At 35.8% G+C, this 14,210-nt stretch overlaps 1 protein-coding gene across 2 annotated transcripts; it reads right to left on the bottom strand.

The window, feature by feature from the left end:
- Window positions 1–3: 3 nt before the first annotated feature.
- Window positions 4–10,198, bottom strand: LOC103989344 (uncharacterized). 2 transcript variants are annotated; one of them, XM_009408157.3, is made up of 12 exons: window positions 10,046–10,198; window positions 9,497–9,655; window positions 6,606–6,704; window positions 6,119–6,222; window positions 4,917–5,683; window positions 4,697–4,819; window positions 4,481–4,569; window positions 4,194–4,394; window positions 1,345–1,746; window positions 791–874; window positions 390–608; window positions 4–277 (listed from the first exon to the last, which is right to left on the bottom strand). In XM_009408157.3, the coding sequence occupies exons 1-11, from the start codon at window positions 10,181–10,183 to the stop codon at window positions 570–572; spliced, it is 2,205 nt and encodes a 734-aa protein (XP_009406432.2). In that variant the 5' UTR covers window positions 10,184–10,198; the 3' UTR covers window positions 4–277; window positions 390–569. The 2 variants fall into 2 exon arrangements, with proteins under 2 accessions (XP_009406432.2, XP_065044854.1); XM_065188782.1 differs by lacking the exons at window positions 4–277; window positions 6,606–6,704 and having other exon boundaries at window positions 419–608.
- Window positions 10,199–14,210: the final 4,012 nt, after the last annotated feature.

Genomic DNA, 14,210 nt, shown 5'->3' with positions numbered 1-14,210 from the left:
AACTGATCCGTAAAAAGGTTAAATTTCTTTAACGAGATCATTGTAGCAAGTAAAAATTTGTTCTTCTTCCGCTTGGCACTGAGGTAGTGACAGATAAATAAGGGGAAAAAGAAAAGGTGATTGCTATCTGCTGCTCATCAGTAATCCGGTGGTATATCATCAATACAGCAGCAAACACGTGATGCTTTCAGGCTCCACTTCTAGCTAAAAGGATCGCTGCTTCCACTTTTAAAGCTTTCAAGTATTTGGTCAAATCAGAAGAATCTGTACAGATTTGCTGGAAATTGTACATGTTTGTGAGTGAATAACCCAGAGAATGCAAGCCTGCTTAGAACGAAGTTAATGAAAGTGAAAATGATAATTGAACTCCAAAGATGTACATAACTTACCTTGAGGGCATGCCGCATCAAACTCATTAAAACTCGATTTCATGAAATGTTGGGCGATGGCTCCAACACAGGTTCCACACTGGGAGCTACGAAATGTCACATTGAAACCAAAAAAATCCTCAGCAGCTACTTGGGCAACCTTTCCAAGGTGTATAAACAGCACCAGAAATGTTTTCCTACTCATTGCTCTGAACATCCCAAGCTTGTTTGCTTTATCAACTGTGTCCAACACAAGAACATTATACCCTTATATGATGTTAAAAAATAAAATTTCAAAAGTTCTCATTACTAAAGATATCAAATACTCCGAGGATCAAATGAAGCAAATGCAAAAACAAGTTAGCAGTGCAATGATGAAAGAGTGGAAACAATTTCTATAATCAATAAGCTAAATCCTTCACCTTGTAAAAATACTTCTTCCTTAGTTTGATGGCCATGCGTATGCATCTTTTTACATTGATTTTCAACATGTTGTCATTAAACATCTGTAATAGAAAAAAAAAAATGAATATTAGAATATAGCATTATATAGCATTTGTAAGAAAAACAGATATTCAAGGCTCTCAGATTTCAAGAACACACATCAGCTTAACATCAAATATAGTAAATTAAAATATAGTTGAGCTGCATAGCACAATTAAAGGTGTACAATACTGAAAATGAAAGAAATTTATAAACTTGAAATAACCTCAGAAGGAAATACAATAAAAATGTCCTAAAAGAAGGACAAACTTTTTAATTAAGAATTCACCTAGTTCAAAGTGAAACTTTGTCAGATCCTGAATCAATTCATCAGGGTCAAAAAAACAAGAAAATATTATGATTAGATAACAAAATAGAGATTAAACAAATAATCCCATACGAAAGTTTTCTTCATAGGGAAGTTATGACTTATGAAAGAGAATGAAATAAGGCCCGCTTATATTAAAAATAGAGAAATAAAATGAAAATCTACCTTAATCACATCATCGATCGAGTGAGTTTCTCTCATAATCTTTTGGCGGTTGATGATAAGAATAGCTGCTACACAGAAGACAGGCAATTCATCATCACTGTTCCTTGTTGATACAGACATACTGCAAGCCTGCAGCTGATCATTCTCTGCCCAGCAATTAGCGGTTGACAGACCACAAAATGGACGGATTGAAATGGATCTAGCCCCATTGCTATATTGTGCAAAAAAATCACCATTTCTGCAATGTAATCTTGTCTTTTTAAGTTTTCTTTTGCTGCTTTCTGTCTGATCCAATCTTATTTCTCCACTTGAACTTTTTCTAAGTTGCAAGGATAATGGTTTGAGGCAATTTGAGTTTAATTGCTGAGATAGATCTTCATCAAAATCAGCAGCCCACATCATCTGGGGGGGAATCAATAATTAAAGTGTAGAACAGATAAAGCGTTAAAATGCCATATATAAAATATTAAAGGCATTCCAAATTAGCAATTCATGCCCAAAGAGCAACCCTGAAAAATAAACTTGATCACGAATCTGTAAGGAAATATTATTCATGGGCTCATTTAAGCTTAATACCTTTAAATTGCAAAGGACCATGACCTTGACGTTCTCTACTCATTGGGTTTCATAGTCACAGCAGCAATAACATTAGTTTATATTAAAGAGCTTTTCTTTAAGACCAGTCGTCTATTGCATTCAAATTGATGATATACTGAATTCCTGGTTGGTCACGACTGGCTCCTAAAGCAAACCACAACACCTTCAAAATTATTTTTTTCCCTGCAGAACTCGATGGATGATTAACACCTAATATCATTTATAATAAGGACATCAAGTAAACAGATCTCCGAGTATATGCATGTGAGACCTCAGTAGTTACAGCTAACAGTAGCATGCCTATATAACTCTCAGACTCCTAAGAAATGGGGTTTACCCTTACCATCTAAAGACCAAAGTTACAAGATTCAAGATCGCATGAATCTGGAAAAAGATCAAAAGCCATTGTCAGATACTGCTCTAAACAACAGATTGAGTGGTTGGACCATTCTGCCATAATTTGGTTCAGTTTAACACAGTTACCAGTAGTCATGTTGATACTATTTTCCATATAATAAATCTCAAACTACAGCTCCTTAATGTAATCAAGAACTCATTTATATGTTTCCGTTGAAAAGTATCTAGATTTAATCTAGGTTTAAAATGAATTAACTAAACTTCAATTGGGAAAATCTCAATAATAGTGTTCTTTTAGTTGATACTCCTCCATTCCCAAATTTTCAATTAATATTTGTCATAGGTTTAATTTTCTATAAAGGTTCTGATTTCTCATTCTGGGTAGAACTGACATGCATGGTATAAATTTCTTGGGATTTAGAATAAGAGAGGAACGGTTGAAGTGATGATATTCTTATAACAATTTTTGCAACCATTGAAACAACTGAAAGGACTGTACCAGAGTGAACCAACACACTTTACTCCAAGATTTTGGGTAGTTAGGAAACGATATATCTTGAAGTTAATAAAACTAGTATCTCAGAGAGAATAGGAAATTATTCTACTCATAATATGCTGGAGATGGAATTATGGATAATATGTGCAGAAACTATTAAAGTTGATTCAGGCATACAACCGTGGAAGACCTTAAGAGAAGACCTTAAGAGATCCTTGAAAACAAAATGAGTCGCTCATGTCGGACCTTTTTATGAGAGGCACTGAAAAATCACATACAACTTGATCAAGAGTAGTAAACATGATTTTATAGCTTTTAGATTATCTCCAGACATTCAATCTTAAAGATAAATTCAAGGAAATTATCCATGTAGTTAACTCTGAAATAGTTCTTGTGCATGCTTTTATCAAGGTTTTGAATTTCATGCACAAGTATGCCAATAAAATCTTTGTATGATATGTACTCACTGCAGTGCAAATCAACAAAGGGTTTTTGTCGGTCACGTGGCTTAGTGACAAGCCAAAGTAGCAGTTACACACACTTGGCATGATACATAATAATGTACTGATGCTATGTGAGCACCATACCTGTTGACTGGCATGAACTGTGCAGAACCAGCACTTTTGTTCATATTTTATGTGGTGGTTCTTAATGTTTGAATCACTAAGATCATGTCATCTTTTAAAAGAGAGTTCTGAGGGCTCTGTGTTTACCTAATTTAATTTAATTTTTATCTAACATGTTAACCTATTTGTTTTTCATTATTTAAATCCAACTCGAAGACAAGTCCCTTCAAATAGAAAACTTCAAAAACTAGGAAATGATGAGGTATGTAAAGTACGTTGAGTTAAATGCTTATCAATAGTGAATCAAGCAGATCCAACAAAATAATTGAAGGCCTCTCAGACAAAAACTAAATCAAGCATCTCCAAAAGAAAAAGCTCCTACAAAGGAGCAAAATCCAGCCATACATGTATGAAAATTTTCAATCTTGGTGTCAAGCCTAAAACTCTAATAAGCAGAAAGCATATTCAATCATGTCCACACCTTGATTATGTTTTAAAAGTCTCTTTAAAAAGATTAAATGTGATATTTTCATTTGCATTCTACAGTATCATATGCTCAAAGACAGAAAGTCAACCCCAAATGGTTCGGGCATTACTGTTTCTTGTTATTGTTGTCGTTGTGATTGTAATACTACCATACCATGAATGAATTCATAAACTATTATCGTATTCTTTACTACCTCCGAAGTATCATTGCCAGATCAAAAGTAATAGGTAAAATTCTAGTACCACTATCTATGGATGAATATATATTAAATTACAATATCCAAGAAAACCAAATCAACATATAGAATTAGTCAACTTTCTGGAATTAATATCTTCAAGGTACAAACCTCCCACATACGAAGGGCCTCATCAAAAGATAGTTCCCGGCGAAAAAGAACCAGCAACATTCGGAAGGCAAAATGAAGACTTTCAGCACCTATGGCTGTAAGATGCCCAAACATTTCACCATCTATTAGTTCCAATATCTTCCATAATGTTTGCAATTGCTTCATGACTCCAGTCGGCCCTTCCATCTGAAAATTTTCACGCTGAAAGAACATGTAATAGATATTACTCCCAAAAGATCGCAAAGTCATAAATTAAGATATGGTGGATCAGACAAATATGCGATTACCATTCTTCGGAGAAGCATCTCAAAGCACCAAAAGGCATCTGCATTATCCTCATAAAGTACGACAAAGGGCGAAAGCAAATCACTCATTCCTAATATCAATCAAACAAGAATCATTTAATGGTTAGGATGTATAACAAGTTTAAACAGTCAAATTTGCACCAAATTCGAGTACAGGTGCCAAACAAGAAAATAAAGAGGCAATGATCTAGGTACAACCTTGACAGTATCCAGTGGCTGGATCAACCCATGCATAGACAGCCAAAATATCTGACATTCTGGCCATATTTTTCGAGTCTCCATAAAATTCAAGATGACTATCTGTCCTCACAACATCAACAACTACAAAACCAATGATTATCAGCTGAGAGAAAATCATGTTGGACAAGATAATAATGAAAGAATTTCCTTCAATTTCATTGACAGGAATGCTAGTTACCAATTCGATGAAGTGTCCATAGCCACTCAGAAACTCTATCTTCATTGGTGACCAGTGCATTTGTTGGTGTCTCACCCATTGCACCTGCCTGTGGAACATCCAATATCCTCAACCCATTGACAACATCCTCTTCAAACACCATTTCGTCTGTCCCTTCAATACACTTCTGACCATCTGAATTAAAGCGGTTACTCTCATTGTTGCTTGCAGATGGAAAATCTGATTCCATAATCAGATCCTCGTTGTTGTTGATTTGGAAGCTATACATGTGTTGATCCCCCAATCTTGTTGTACCTTCAAAAACAAAAGTTTTATCACCATGCTTCTTATGCTTCTTACTTTCACTCTCATCACCACCATCTTTCTCGAATAAATTAGTTACAGGAAGAGGAGGAAAATCATAAAAACTCTCGCTGTCATACTGAGGTTCATTGATTTCACTCTCAGATTTCCTTGAGCAATAATTACAAGCAGCACTGTCTGTGCTCATTCTGGTACTGACTAGCTCAGTTGAATTACCAGAGCTTTTCTTTCGGTATGAATACAGTGTGTCCATATAGTCATTATCCATATCATTGAATGAGTCCAGCTTGATGGTAGTATCATTAGAAGCATACCCACTTGTAGTCACTGATTTCCCATCACGATTGTCCTTGGATAAAGTCCTTACATCCATAACTTTGGACCCAACAATGTAAGCTAGGTTACCCGTACCAATGCTTGAGTGCATCATTTGGCATTGCTTGATTAGATCCGCATAACGTTCCCTGCATTACATGTAAAACACCACCATGCATGATTCCCACCCTAGGAGAAGCTGGGGATGCTAGTTGACTAAATAAAGCATTCTACAATAATAAGAAATACACCAAAATTAATTCAATGAAAATGCTACAGATATTTTGTCATCCAACTTAAAGCTTAATGATTAAAAAGTAAAGTTGATATCTACTCAGAAAGTGGAACCAAAAAAAGGCTAAAGACAGATAAACCATAAAACAACTTCCAACAGCAGTAATAAAAAACAAACAAGCACTACTAGTAATTAATACAGATGGGAATCATAGCCACCACAAGATTATAGCAGAAATCCCTACCCGTATAGAAAAAGGAAGACCAATTATGCGTCTGACTGGAATATCAAGGTTAAGTTTCAACATGTAGTTATCAGCAAATGTCTATAAAAATGATAAAAATGATACCTTCGGGCCATCCTTAATTGCCTCCGATATTCAGCAGTACTGCTCAAAGCATAACAACCAAGGAGAAATTCCCAGACTTCTGCCCTTATTGATGGATCGACACCCTGTTTTTACAAAAGGAAGGTAAATTATAAGAAATAAATAAAGGCACAGAACAGTAGAAATTCAAGGGATAGATCACTATGATTTATCAGCAATAGACATGAAATGTACATAGGTGAGTGAACAAACAATTATAAAGAAGTATCATGTCCACTCTTTAACAAAGATAAGAGCTCTTAAATTTAGAAGTATACATCATATTCTAAGAGATTGCATATTATAAGCCCTTTAATGTAGATAGGAGCTGTAACCATGATACCAACAAATGTGAAGAATCTGGAGCCGACAGTTACAAGATATGGAAGAATTACAGAACACTGAAGATTAGCACAAATTGAATAACATAAAAGCTTGGAAAGAGCATGAGAAGTGCCCCAGAACTTACCCCTAAGACAATCAATTTAAGTGCTTTTTGAAAGCCTACAACCTTCCCATCAGTGTCAAAATTTGTTTGCCACTTTTCTGGTTTGAGCATCTTGTTTCGCTAAATCATAGAAAACTAGATAAGAAATTAAAAAAAAACTGTATGCAAGACTGCATTAGTAACACACATACAACTGTATTTAATGAATTATAAGCAGATACATGTGACTGCATTCGATGAATCATAAGTACATTATTCATTAAACATGACCTTCCAAGTATATCATAGCACAAGATAGGATAACTAGAAATCTACATAATCATAAGAAATATAAATTATTTAATGACTATGAGCTGCAAAAATGAAGTACGAAAAAAGTTGCTTGGTTTATAAAGTAATATAACAGATAATATAATACAACAACAGCAACTAGAAGTCTTCACATTGAACAAGTCAAATATTGCACCAGCAAGAACCTAGGGTAAGAGAAAAGTTACTCTTAAGTTAAGATCCTAGAAAGAAATGGATGAGCTTGTGAAAACCAAGTACCAGGTTCTTACCAAGGATGGTCCAGCTCATGGTTTTAAATCTCGATAGCAAACCCAAACTGGCCTGGTATGGGTCTGGTATGTATCAGCAAATTAACACGCTGTACGTCAGCAAACCGGTTGGCACCGAGAAGGATGGAAGCGGAGGAGGAGTTAGAGGAAGAAAAGAAGTCTCGGAGACAATGAGGCAATGGGCAGCAGGAGGCAGAGGGAATAGAGGAGGAGAGACAGAGGGGTGGAATCGGGAGGGAGGGAGAGACAGACAGAGAGAGAGAGAGGAGTTCGACTGAAGAGATAGTTTGTCGCTGTCAAGACTCAAAACTCAAAAACATAAATTAAATTAATTTCAAAATAATGGATGGTACAGATCTGCCACATGATTTTTAATACCTTGTCAAGCTCAAGTCAATGCTGATCAGAAAAACCATATCATAAACACTAACATAAATTTTCATCTTCCAGCGTAAATGGATACTGAATGTGCCAACATAAATGTCTCACTTCAAAGTGCAAAGTGACAATCATGTCAAAATATAAGGTCCAATATCAAAATCATTTGAGACAACAAAAGGCTTAACTTTAACTATTCTGAAACGAATCCTGCACCATGGATGAAAAATGGGGTAACCAACAAGGAACGAGCCACCAGTTTATCACAGGATAACAAAACGAATAGTTGCTTTGGTATTAAGGTCTTCAAGAGTTTATCGATCAATTAGTAAGTTATCTGAAATGCTGTGCTATTCATCAGCAGCTGCAAGACGGTGCAGATATTGTCAACCACCGTGTGAAGACAGCTTGGTTCTCTTTCGCAGCTTGTTGCTCTCTAGGAGCCTTGTGTCAAATTACAAAGTGAAATATTTGTAAATAAAAAGCTCTTCAATCATCACTCGTTACAGTTTTTCCCACCATATTTGTCCAGATATTGGTAATATTCAAAATATCTTTCCACCATCTTATATGAAAAACTTCCTCTAAGCTAACTTTTAAAAAGCGTTGGTAATAAAATTAACCTGGTCCAAAATAATATACACTATAGCTAATAATATGCTGAGATCATGCTCTTCATGGTATGAAAACCGTGTAGAAAATTAAAGAGATTGAATGTAGAAAAAAAATATACAAAAGGTGTGCACAACCTATAAATGAACTAACATTGTGGACAAGAAATTTATACAGTACAAAGCACCTAGAGTATTGAAACTGTACAGTCATAAAACTAAACTACAGAGTCAGCTTAAGAGAAAGAATAGATAACAAAACCAAAATAAATTCATTTCAATGGTTAAAGTTATGGGGTGTGCCTATAAGAACTTAAGTTAGTGAGAGGAGAATTCTAGGGCAATGGATCGCTCTTTTATGTAATTTTAGGATACTGAAATGAGATAACTGCTATAACTCACAACTGCAATGTAATTGGTAGATATCATGTATGAATTTGCCAAATCAAAGTTATTTTTTCTTCATTTTGTGGGTTCCTAAGAGGAGAACAACATTTTATTTAAGATTAAAAATCAAAGAATATGAGGCGATGTGGTGGATGTAATTTACCATGGTGAAAAGATATTGTTGGTGTCTCAGAGCTCAGAGCATATAACACATATAGCATAAGATACATAGAATCTCATAGTGCAAAAAGACCATACAAGAAAACTACATTTGCCGGTATGATCAGACTGACATAAGAAGTTTGCTTTTCAACAGAATAAAGATTCAGGAAGTCTAAAGGACCCTTAAAACAATCAACTCAGCCATCTACAGAAAAGATTCAGCAAAAAATTGATCATGAATACTGCTGAACAAAGCATCAAATCTGGCTAACATTAATAATGTCATTTGACCATCCTCCTGCATTGAACTTTTTGCATAGAAGATATAAGATAGAATTCATATCCCAGAACATGCATTTTATTTGAAAATTTCATATAAGATACTTTCATAATTAGAAGTGGAAGAAAGAATAAAAAACATAACTAAAAATTGTAAATTTTTTATATATAACAACGAGGATCATGGTTTAAAAAATATGTTCATATTAAAGAGGACACAACAACCAATGTACATATTGTTCACTGTGTCGAACAACTAACTTTACCTATAGTTTGTTATGAAAACAATTGACACTTGGTAGATTGTCAAGGTACCATCATGCTGATCTACCTTATGAGAACTAAAAATCAGCTTAAAATAAAAAAGTCCGTCCTTAATGGCCTCAGCATCCACCTAAACCCCATCTAGGCGCTCGAGTAATATAAATTTACCATTGCATGGACGACTTACTGAAAGCATCTTCACGGTTTAACAGCAAGTGAAACAGGACGGTTTGTGAGAAGTAAGTGTCTCAAGAAGCTCCAGGGGACCAACCTTGGCGGGCGAGTGATACAGGCACGGTTCTCCAATCTCTCTTACCATAGAACTGACTCGGTGGAGGTTCACCACACCAGAACTGCCACACATCCATCTTGTATCCTCTCCGTCAACAGACATTATCAGCTCTTTACCTTCTTCTCTCCTCCCCATTACCTGAATCCATAAGCAAAACCCAACGCACTCCCACATCAAAACAAGCAAAATTAAACCTTTAATCAGAATCGACATTCAATAGGCCCATCCAAGCCCCAGATCGAACCATAAAAAACCTAACGCCGTGCAAGCAACGAACAGAGAAGATCGATGCAAGTAACGGAAGACTAAAACGAGCAGCAAGCGAAGAAGATCCACGCTTCCAACCCCACAGGAATTCAGACAGTTACCGACCCCCTAGAAAACCGATTCGAATCAGCAAAGATTTAACAGCGACAAGAAACCCGAAATAAAGGACCTCGCGACCGACCGAAACGGACATCGACACGAAGAGAACATGGAGAGCGAGAGACGGATGGGGAGCAGAGAAGCATTGGGTGAAAGCGGCACCTCGAAATGGATGAGATCGGGAGGCTCGCGGGCGCCGAGAAGCGATCGGAGAGCTCCGTCGCCATGGAGCGATGCGGTTTCCCCTCGCCTTCGCCGTCGCCTTCGCCTGTGCGTGTTATTCAATTGTGTGTGAGACATAAAAGGGGAAGAAGGGATCAAAAGATATTAATATATAATCGTAACAGCAATTTGGCAGATTCCACGAGAGAAAGAAACCGTCTTCGGTTGTTGGTTTCGTAAAATCACGCACCCATTTGGGCCAATTTGGGTGCGTTTGGTGGCAATCGGTCGGGTCGAATCAAGTAACTCTAGATCGAACCCATCTGTCTAGACTAGTGTATCGATCTCAGACCCGAAGCGGGTCAACGATTTCTCGACTTGAAGGGTCAGATCAAAATAGAGTCGAATTAATCAAGTAACTCAAGATCGAACTCATCTGTCTAGACTAGTGAATCGATCTCGAACCCGAAGCGGGTCAACGATTTCTCGACTTGAAGAGCCAAGTCAAAATAGACTCGAATGAATCAAGTAACTCTAGATCGAACCCATCTGTTTAGACTAGTGTATCGATCTCGAACCCGATACGGGTCAACGATTTCTCGACTTGAAGGGCCAGGTCAAAATAGAGTCGAATGAATCAAGTAACTCCAGATCGAACCCATCTGTCTAGACTAGTGTATCGATCTCGGACCCGATGCGGGTCAACGATTTCTCGACTTAAAGAGCCAGGTCAAAATACAGTCGAATCACATATGAACTCGACATCATCCATACAACAAATGTGTATATTATATATTTCTATATGACTACTTGGAATCGTTATGTGCATGCACATCACATTATCTTCCATTATGCTCATAAAGTGACCAAAAATTGAAATAGTTATAGCACATTCATTGCTCATCCTCTTCCTCCATCGTATTGCCTCTTTGTGATCGTCCTCCTTTAAGCTCATAAGACTGCCCAAACCTATATGTAACTGAGATTAATGCAATTTCTTTGATGGCTACTGTGATTAGTGCAAGATACATTCACTAAATTGGTCACTTGTTGGATAAGCATCATATTAGAAAAGTGTTATAGAGGAAAGTAATTTTAAATCATCACTATATATGAAGAAAAAAGAAAAACAAACCTATTTAAATCTTGCTACATATATCATTTTTCAAACGTAAAGCATCTCCCCAATGACAACTTTGTATTGCACTTTAAAGATTTTTAATTTTTTATTACACTTTAAATTTTTTTAATTAAGTTTCAAATTATACATGCATACATACATACATATATGCATACATACATGTATACTACATAATACATACATGTATACATATATATATATATATACATGTGTATTATTACACTTTAAATTTTTTAATTAAGTCTAAAATTTGTAAGTTTCAAATTATACATGCATACATACATACATATATATATACATATATATACATATATATACATATATATACATACATATACATATATATACATATATATACATACATATACATATATATACATACATATACATATATATACATGTATATACATACATACATATATATATATACATACATATACATATATATATGTATATATACGTATATATACGTATATATATATATATATATATATATATATATATATATATATATATATATATATATATATATATATATATATATATATATATATATATATATATATATATATATGCTAAAACCTAAAAGCTTAAAGGGAGGCACATGAATCACCTACAAATTTTAGCCTAGAATTTTCAAGCTTCAAATTAAATGTGATGGTCAGTGGCTTGGGTTCTTCAACTCAAATATGACTTTGCTTGGGTTAGATTTTTCCTGGTGCTTCTAATTCTAACCCACAAGTTCCATCTACCTCAAGGATAAGGTTAGGTAGGAAAGTACTTTGTGATCAGAGATTATAAAGTCTTAACTTGGATTGTAGGATTATGTTAGTTCTTTAGCTTCTAATTTATGATTTTTTGGAAAATATGACCTGAACTAGAGAGATTGGATGGGACTGGTGGGAAACTGTTGCATCAAAATTTAAGTTAAATTGGATTCTTTTTCAATATTATTGATATAGGATTGAATAAATTGAGGAATTAGGTGTAATATTTTGATATATTTCAAGTATCCATTTCAATTAAGGACCTTATCCATGTATGTCAAATAGGACCACAACTTGCCTAGATTGAGTTAGGATGGGAGGTCAATCTATAGGCATCTATGAGGAGAACTTACAGTTATGATAGTTGAGTTTTGTCCAAATGAGAATTCCAAACTTTACATGACAATGACAGAAGTCATTATCAGATTTCATGGTATTGTTTTTTCTCATTTTAATACTAAATTCCCTTTTATTGAAAGCAACAAGACTTCTATCCATCCCTTTGTAAAATTTGATGGGCAAAGTTGATGCAGATTTGGTACCATTTAAAAGAAATTATAAGTTTGGATAAGAAAATTAGATAATTATTCTCCACTTCAAATTCATAGATATTATATCCATTATTAGATGATAATGGTAATGAACTAATTATCTGATCCATCAAACAATACAATACATATAATATATATATACATTAAATTATATTAGCTAATGAACTAATTTTTTCAATATTATATTTATGCATTCAGATATTTAAATCATTCATACATGTCATAGTTATTAGCATCCATCCAATCACAGTTAAAATTTTTACAAAGATAAACACGGAAATAATTAAAAATGAAGGATATTTATCCAACTCATAAAGAAAATAAAATAAACATGATTCCAGAAAAGTCTTTCAACCCCATTCTCCATCACATGATGGAGCAGATCTCGTCATTCCCTCTGTCAATATATAATAAATAATACATGGAGGAGGTGAAGAGATAAATATTCTATATTAATAAATATATATATATATATATATTTAAATTAAGGAAAATGTCGTGTCAGCGTTTGCGGGCGGGCGGAAGCGGTCCACTGAATGAGCTTGGAATCTAGTGCTGAAGACGGTAGATCTCGGCCCACACCTCCTCGAACCACACGCCGACACGTGCGCGGGACTTGTCCGTGCATCCTGCTCTCCCGCCCGCCTTCGGAACCCGCGCCTGACGTGATGCTCTGCGTGATGACCAAACTACCCTCGACCTCCATGCATCTGCCCTTTCACTAATCTCCCACTTAATGCTCAGTCGTAAACGTGATTAGCAACCTTAATTGTGTAATCTCTTCCACATCCATACCATTCTTTCTCGTGTCTAATGTCACCGCTCGCTAAATCGGAGTCTTACGTCATCCGTCCAAGAAGATATGTCACATGTTTCACCTCGAGAGCTTGGGGCGATTTCGTTTGACGTCGCTCTACACGTCTCGGAACGACGGTCGGTCAAAAGGTCATCCCATCTCTCGAGGGTCAATAACAGTGATGTCAAACTGACGCACCATCAGCCCTCGCGCCACAGTATAAAACCCTTGACTGACCTCCGACCAGGGGAAGACAAGAAAAAAGAAGGAAAAAAATAATCCCTCTCATTACTAACTTGCTCATCGGAGGGGTCATGGCCGGGTACCACCCGACGAAGACCATTTTTGTAGGAGGGCGATCACTCATCGACGGTAAGGGACTCGGCACGGAAGTGCGATTCGTCTGGCACCAAGGAGTCGCCAATCAGTCTCGATCCCGACCAACGCCAACCAGCACTCTATCTCGAGAGCTCGAGTACCTCATCATTTGAATCGCCCTACAGAAAGCTCCCGACATTGGCCCGTGGACTTAGCCATACTGACTCACCGCATATATGTTGTCTAACACCCCTTTTTCTGTATCATTATCTTAAGGTTAATTATTTTGGTAAAAAAGAGTTATGATTCGAATTTTATTTACGATAAATATAAGATGTGTTCATATTTAGAGTTGATGATGTCCATTGATTTGATTTGATGGGATGGCTTGTTTTTAATTGTACTGTTAGTAAAATGACCAATGTGTTTCTTGCATGAAGGTTCTTTATTTTTGTTATAAATGTGATATGAAATGGTAGTCTTAATCCTCCTATTAGTCTTAATAATCAATTTTCACATTCCAAATGTAATCTAAAGAAAGAGACTCCCCATTCGTTTTGGCAGCACAATCCCACTTTTTGATGTCATAATT

This window comes from Musa acuminata, chromosome BXJ1-6 (assembly GCF_036884655.1).
Source record: "Musa acuminata AAA Group cultivar baxijiao chromosome BXJ1-6, Cavendish_Baxijiao_AAA, whole genome shotgun sequence".
Taxonomy (NCBI): Eukaryota; Viridiplantae; Streptophyta; class Magnoliopsida; order Zingiberales; family Musaceae; genus Musa; species Musa acuminata.
This window is presented reverse-complemented; position numbering and strand designations above follow the sequence as displayed.

What these genes read in the sequence shown, in the direction of transcription:
- LOC103989344 (XM_009408157.3), bottom strand. Translation starts at nt 10,183, where the DNA reads ATGTCTCACACACAATTGAATAACACGCACAGGCGAAGGCGACGGCGA. An exon ending in TGTATCACTCGCCCGCCAAG is followed by an intron (nt 6,705 to 9,496) that starts GTTGGTCCCCTG and finishes TCTATGATTTAG; the next exon opens with CGAAACAAGATGCTCAAACC. An exon ending in GGAAGAAGTATTTTTACAAG is followed by an intron (nt 609 to 790) that starts GTGAAGGATTTA and finishes TGTTGGACACAG; the next exon opens with TTGATAAAGCAAACAAGCTT.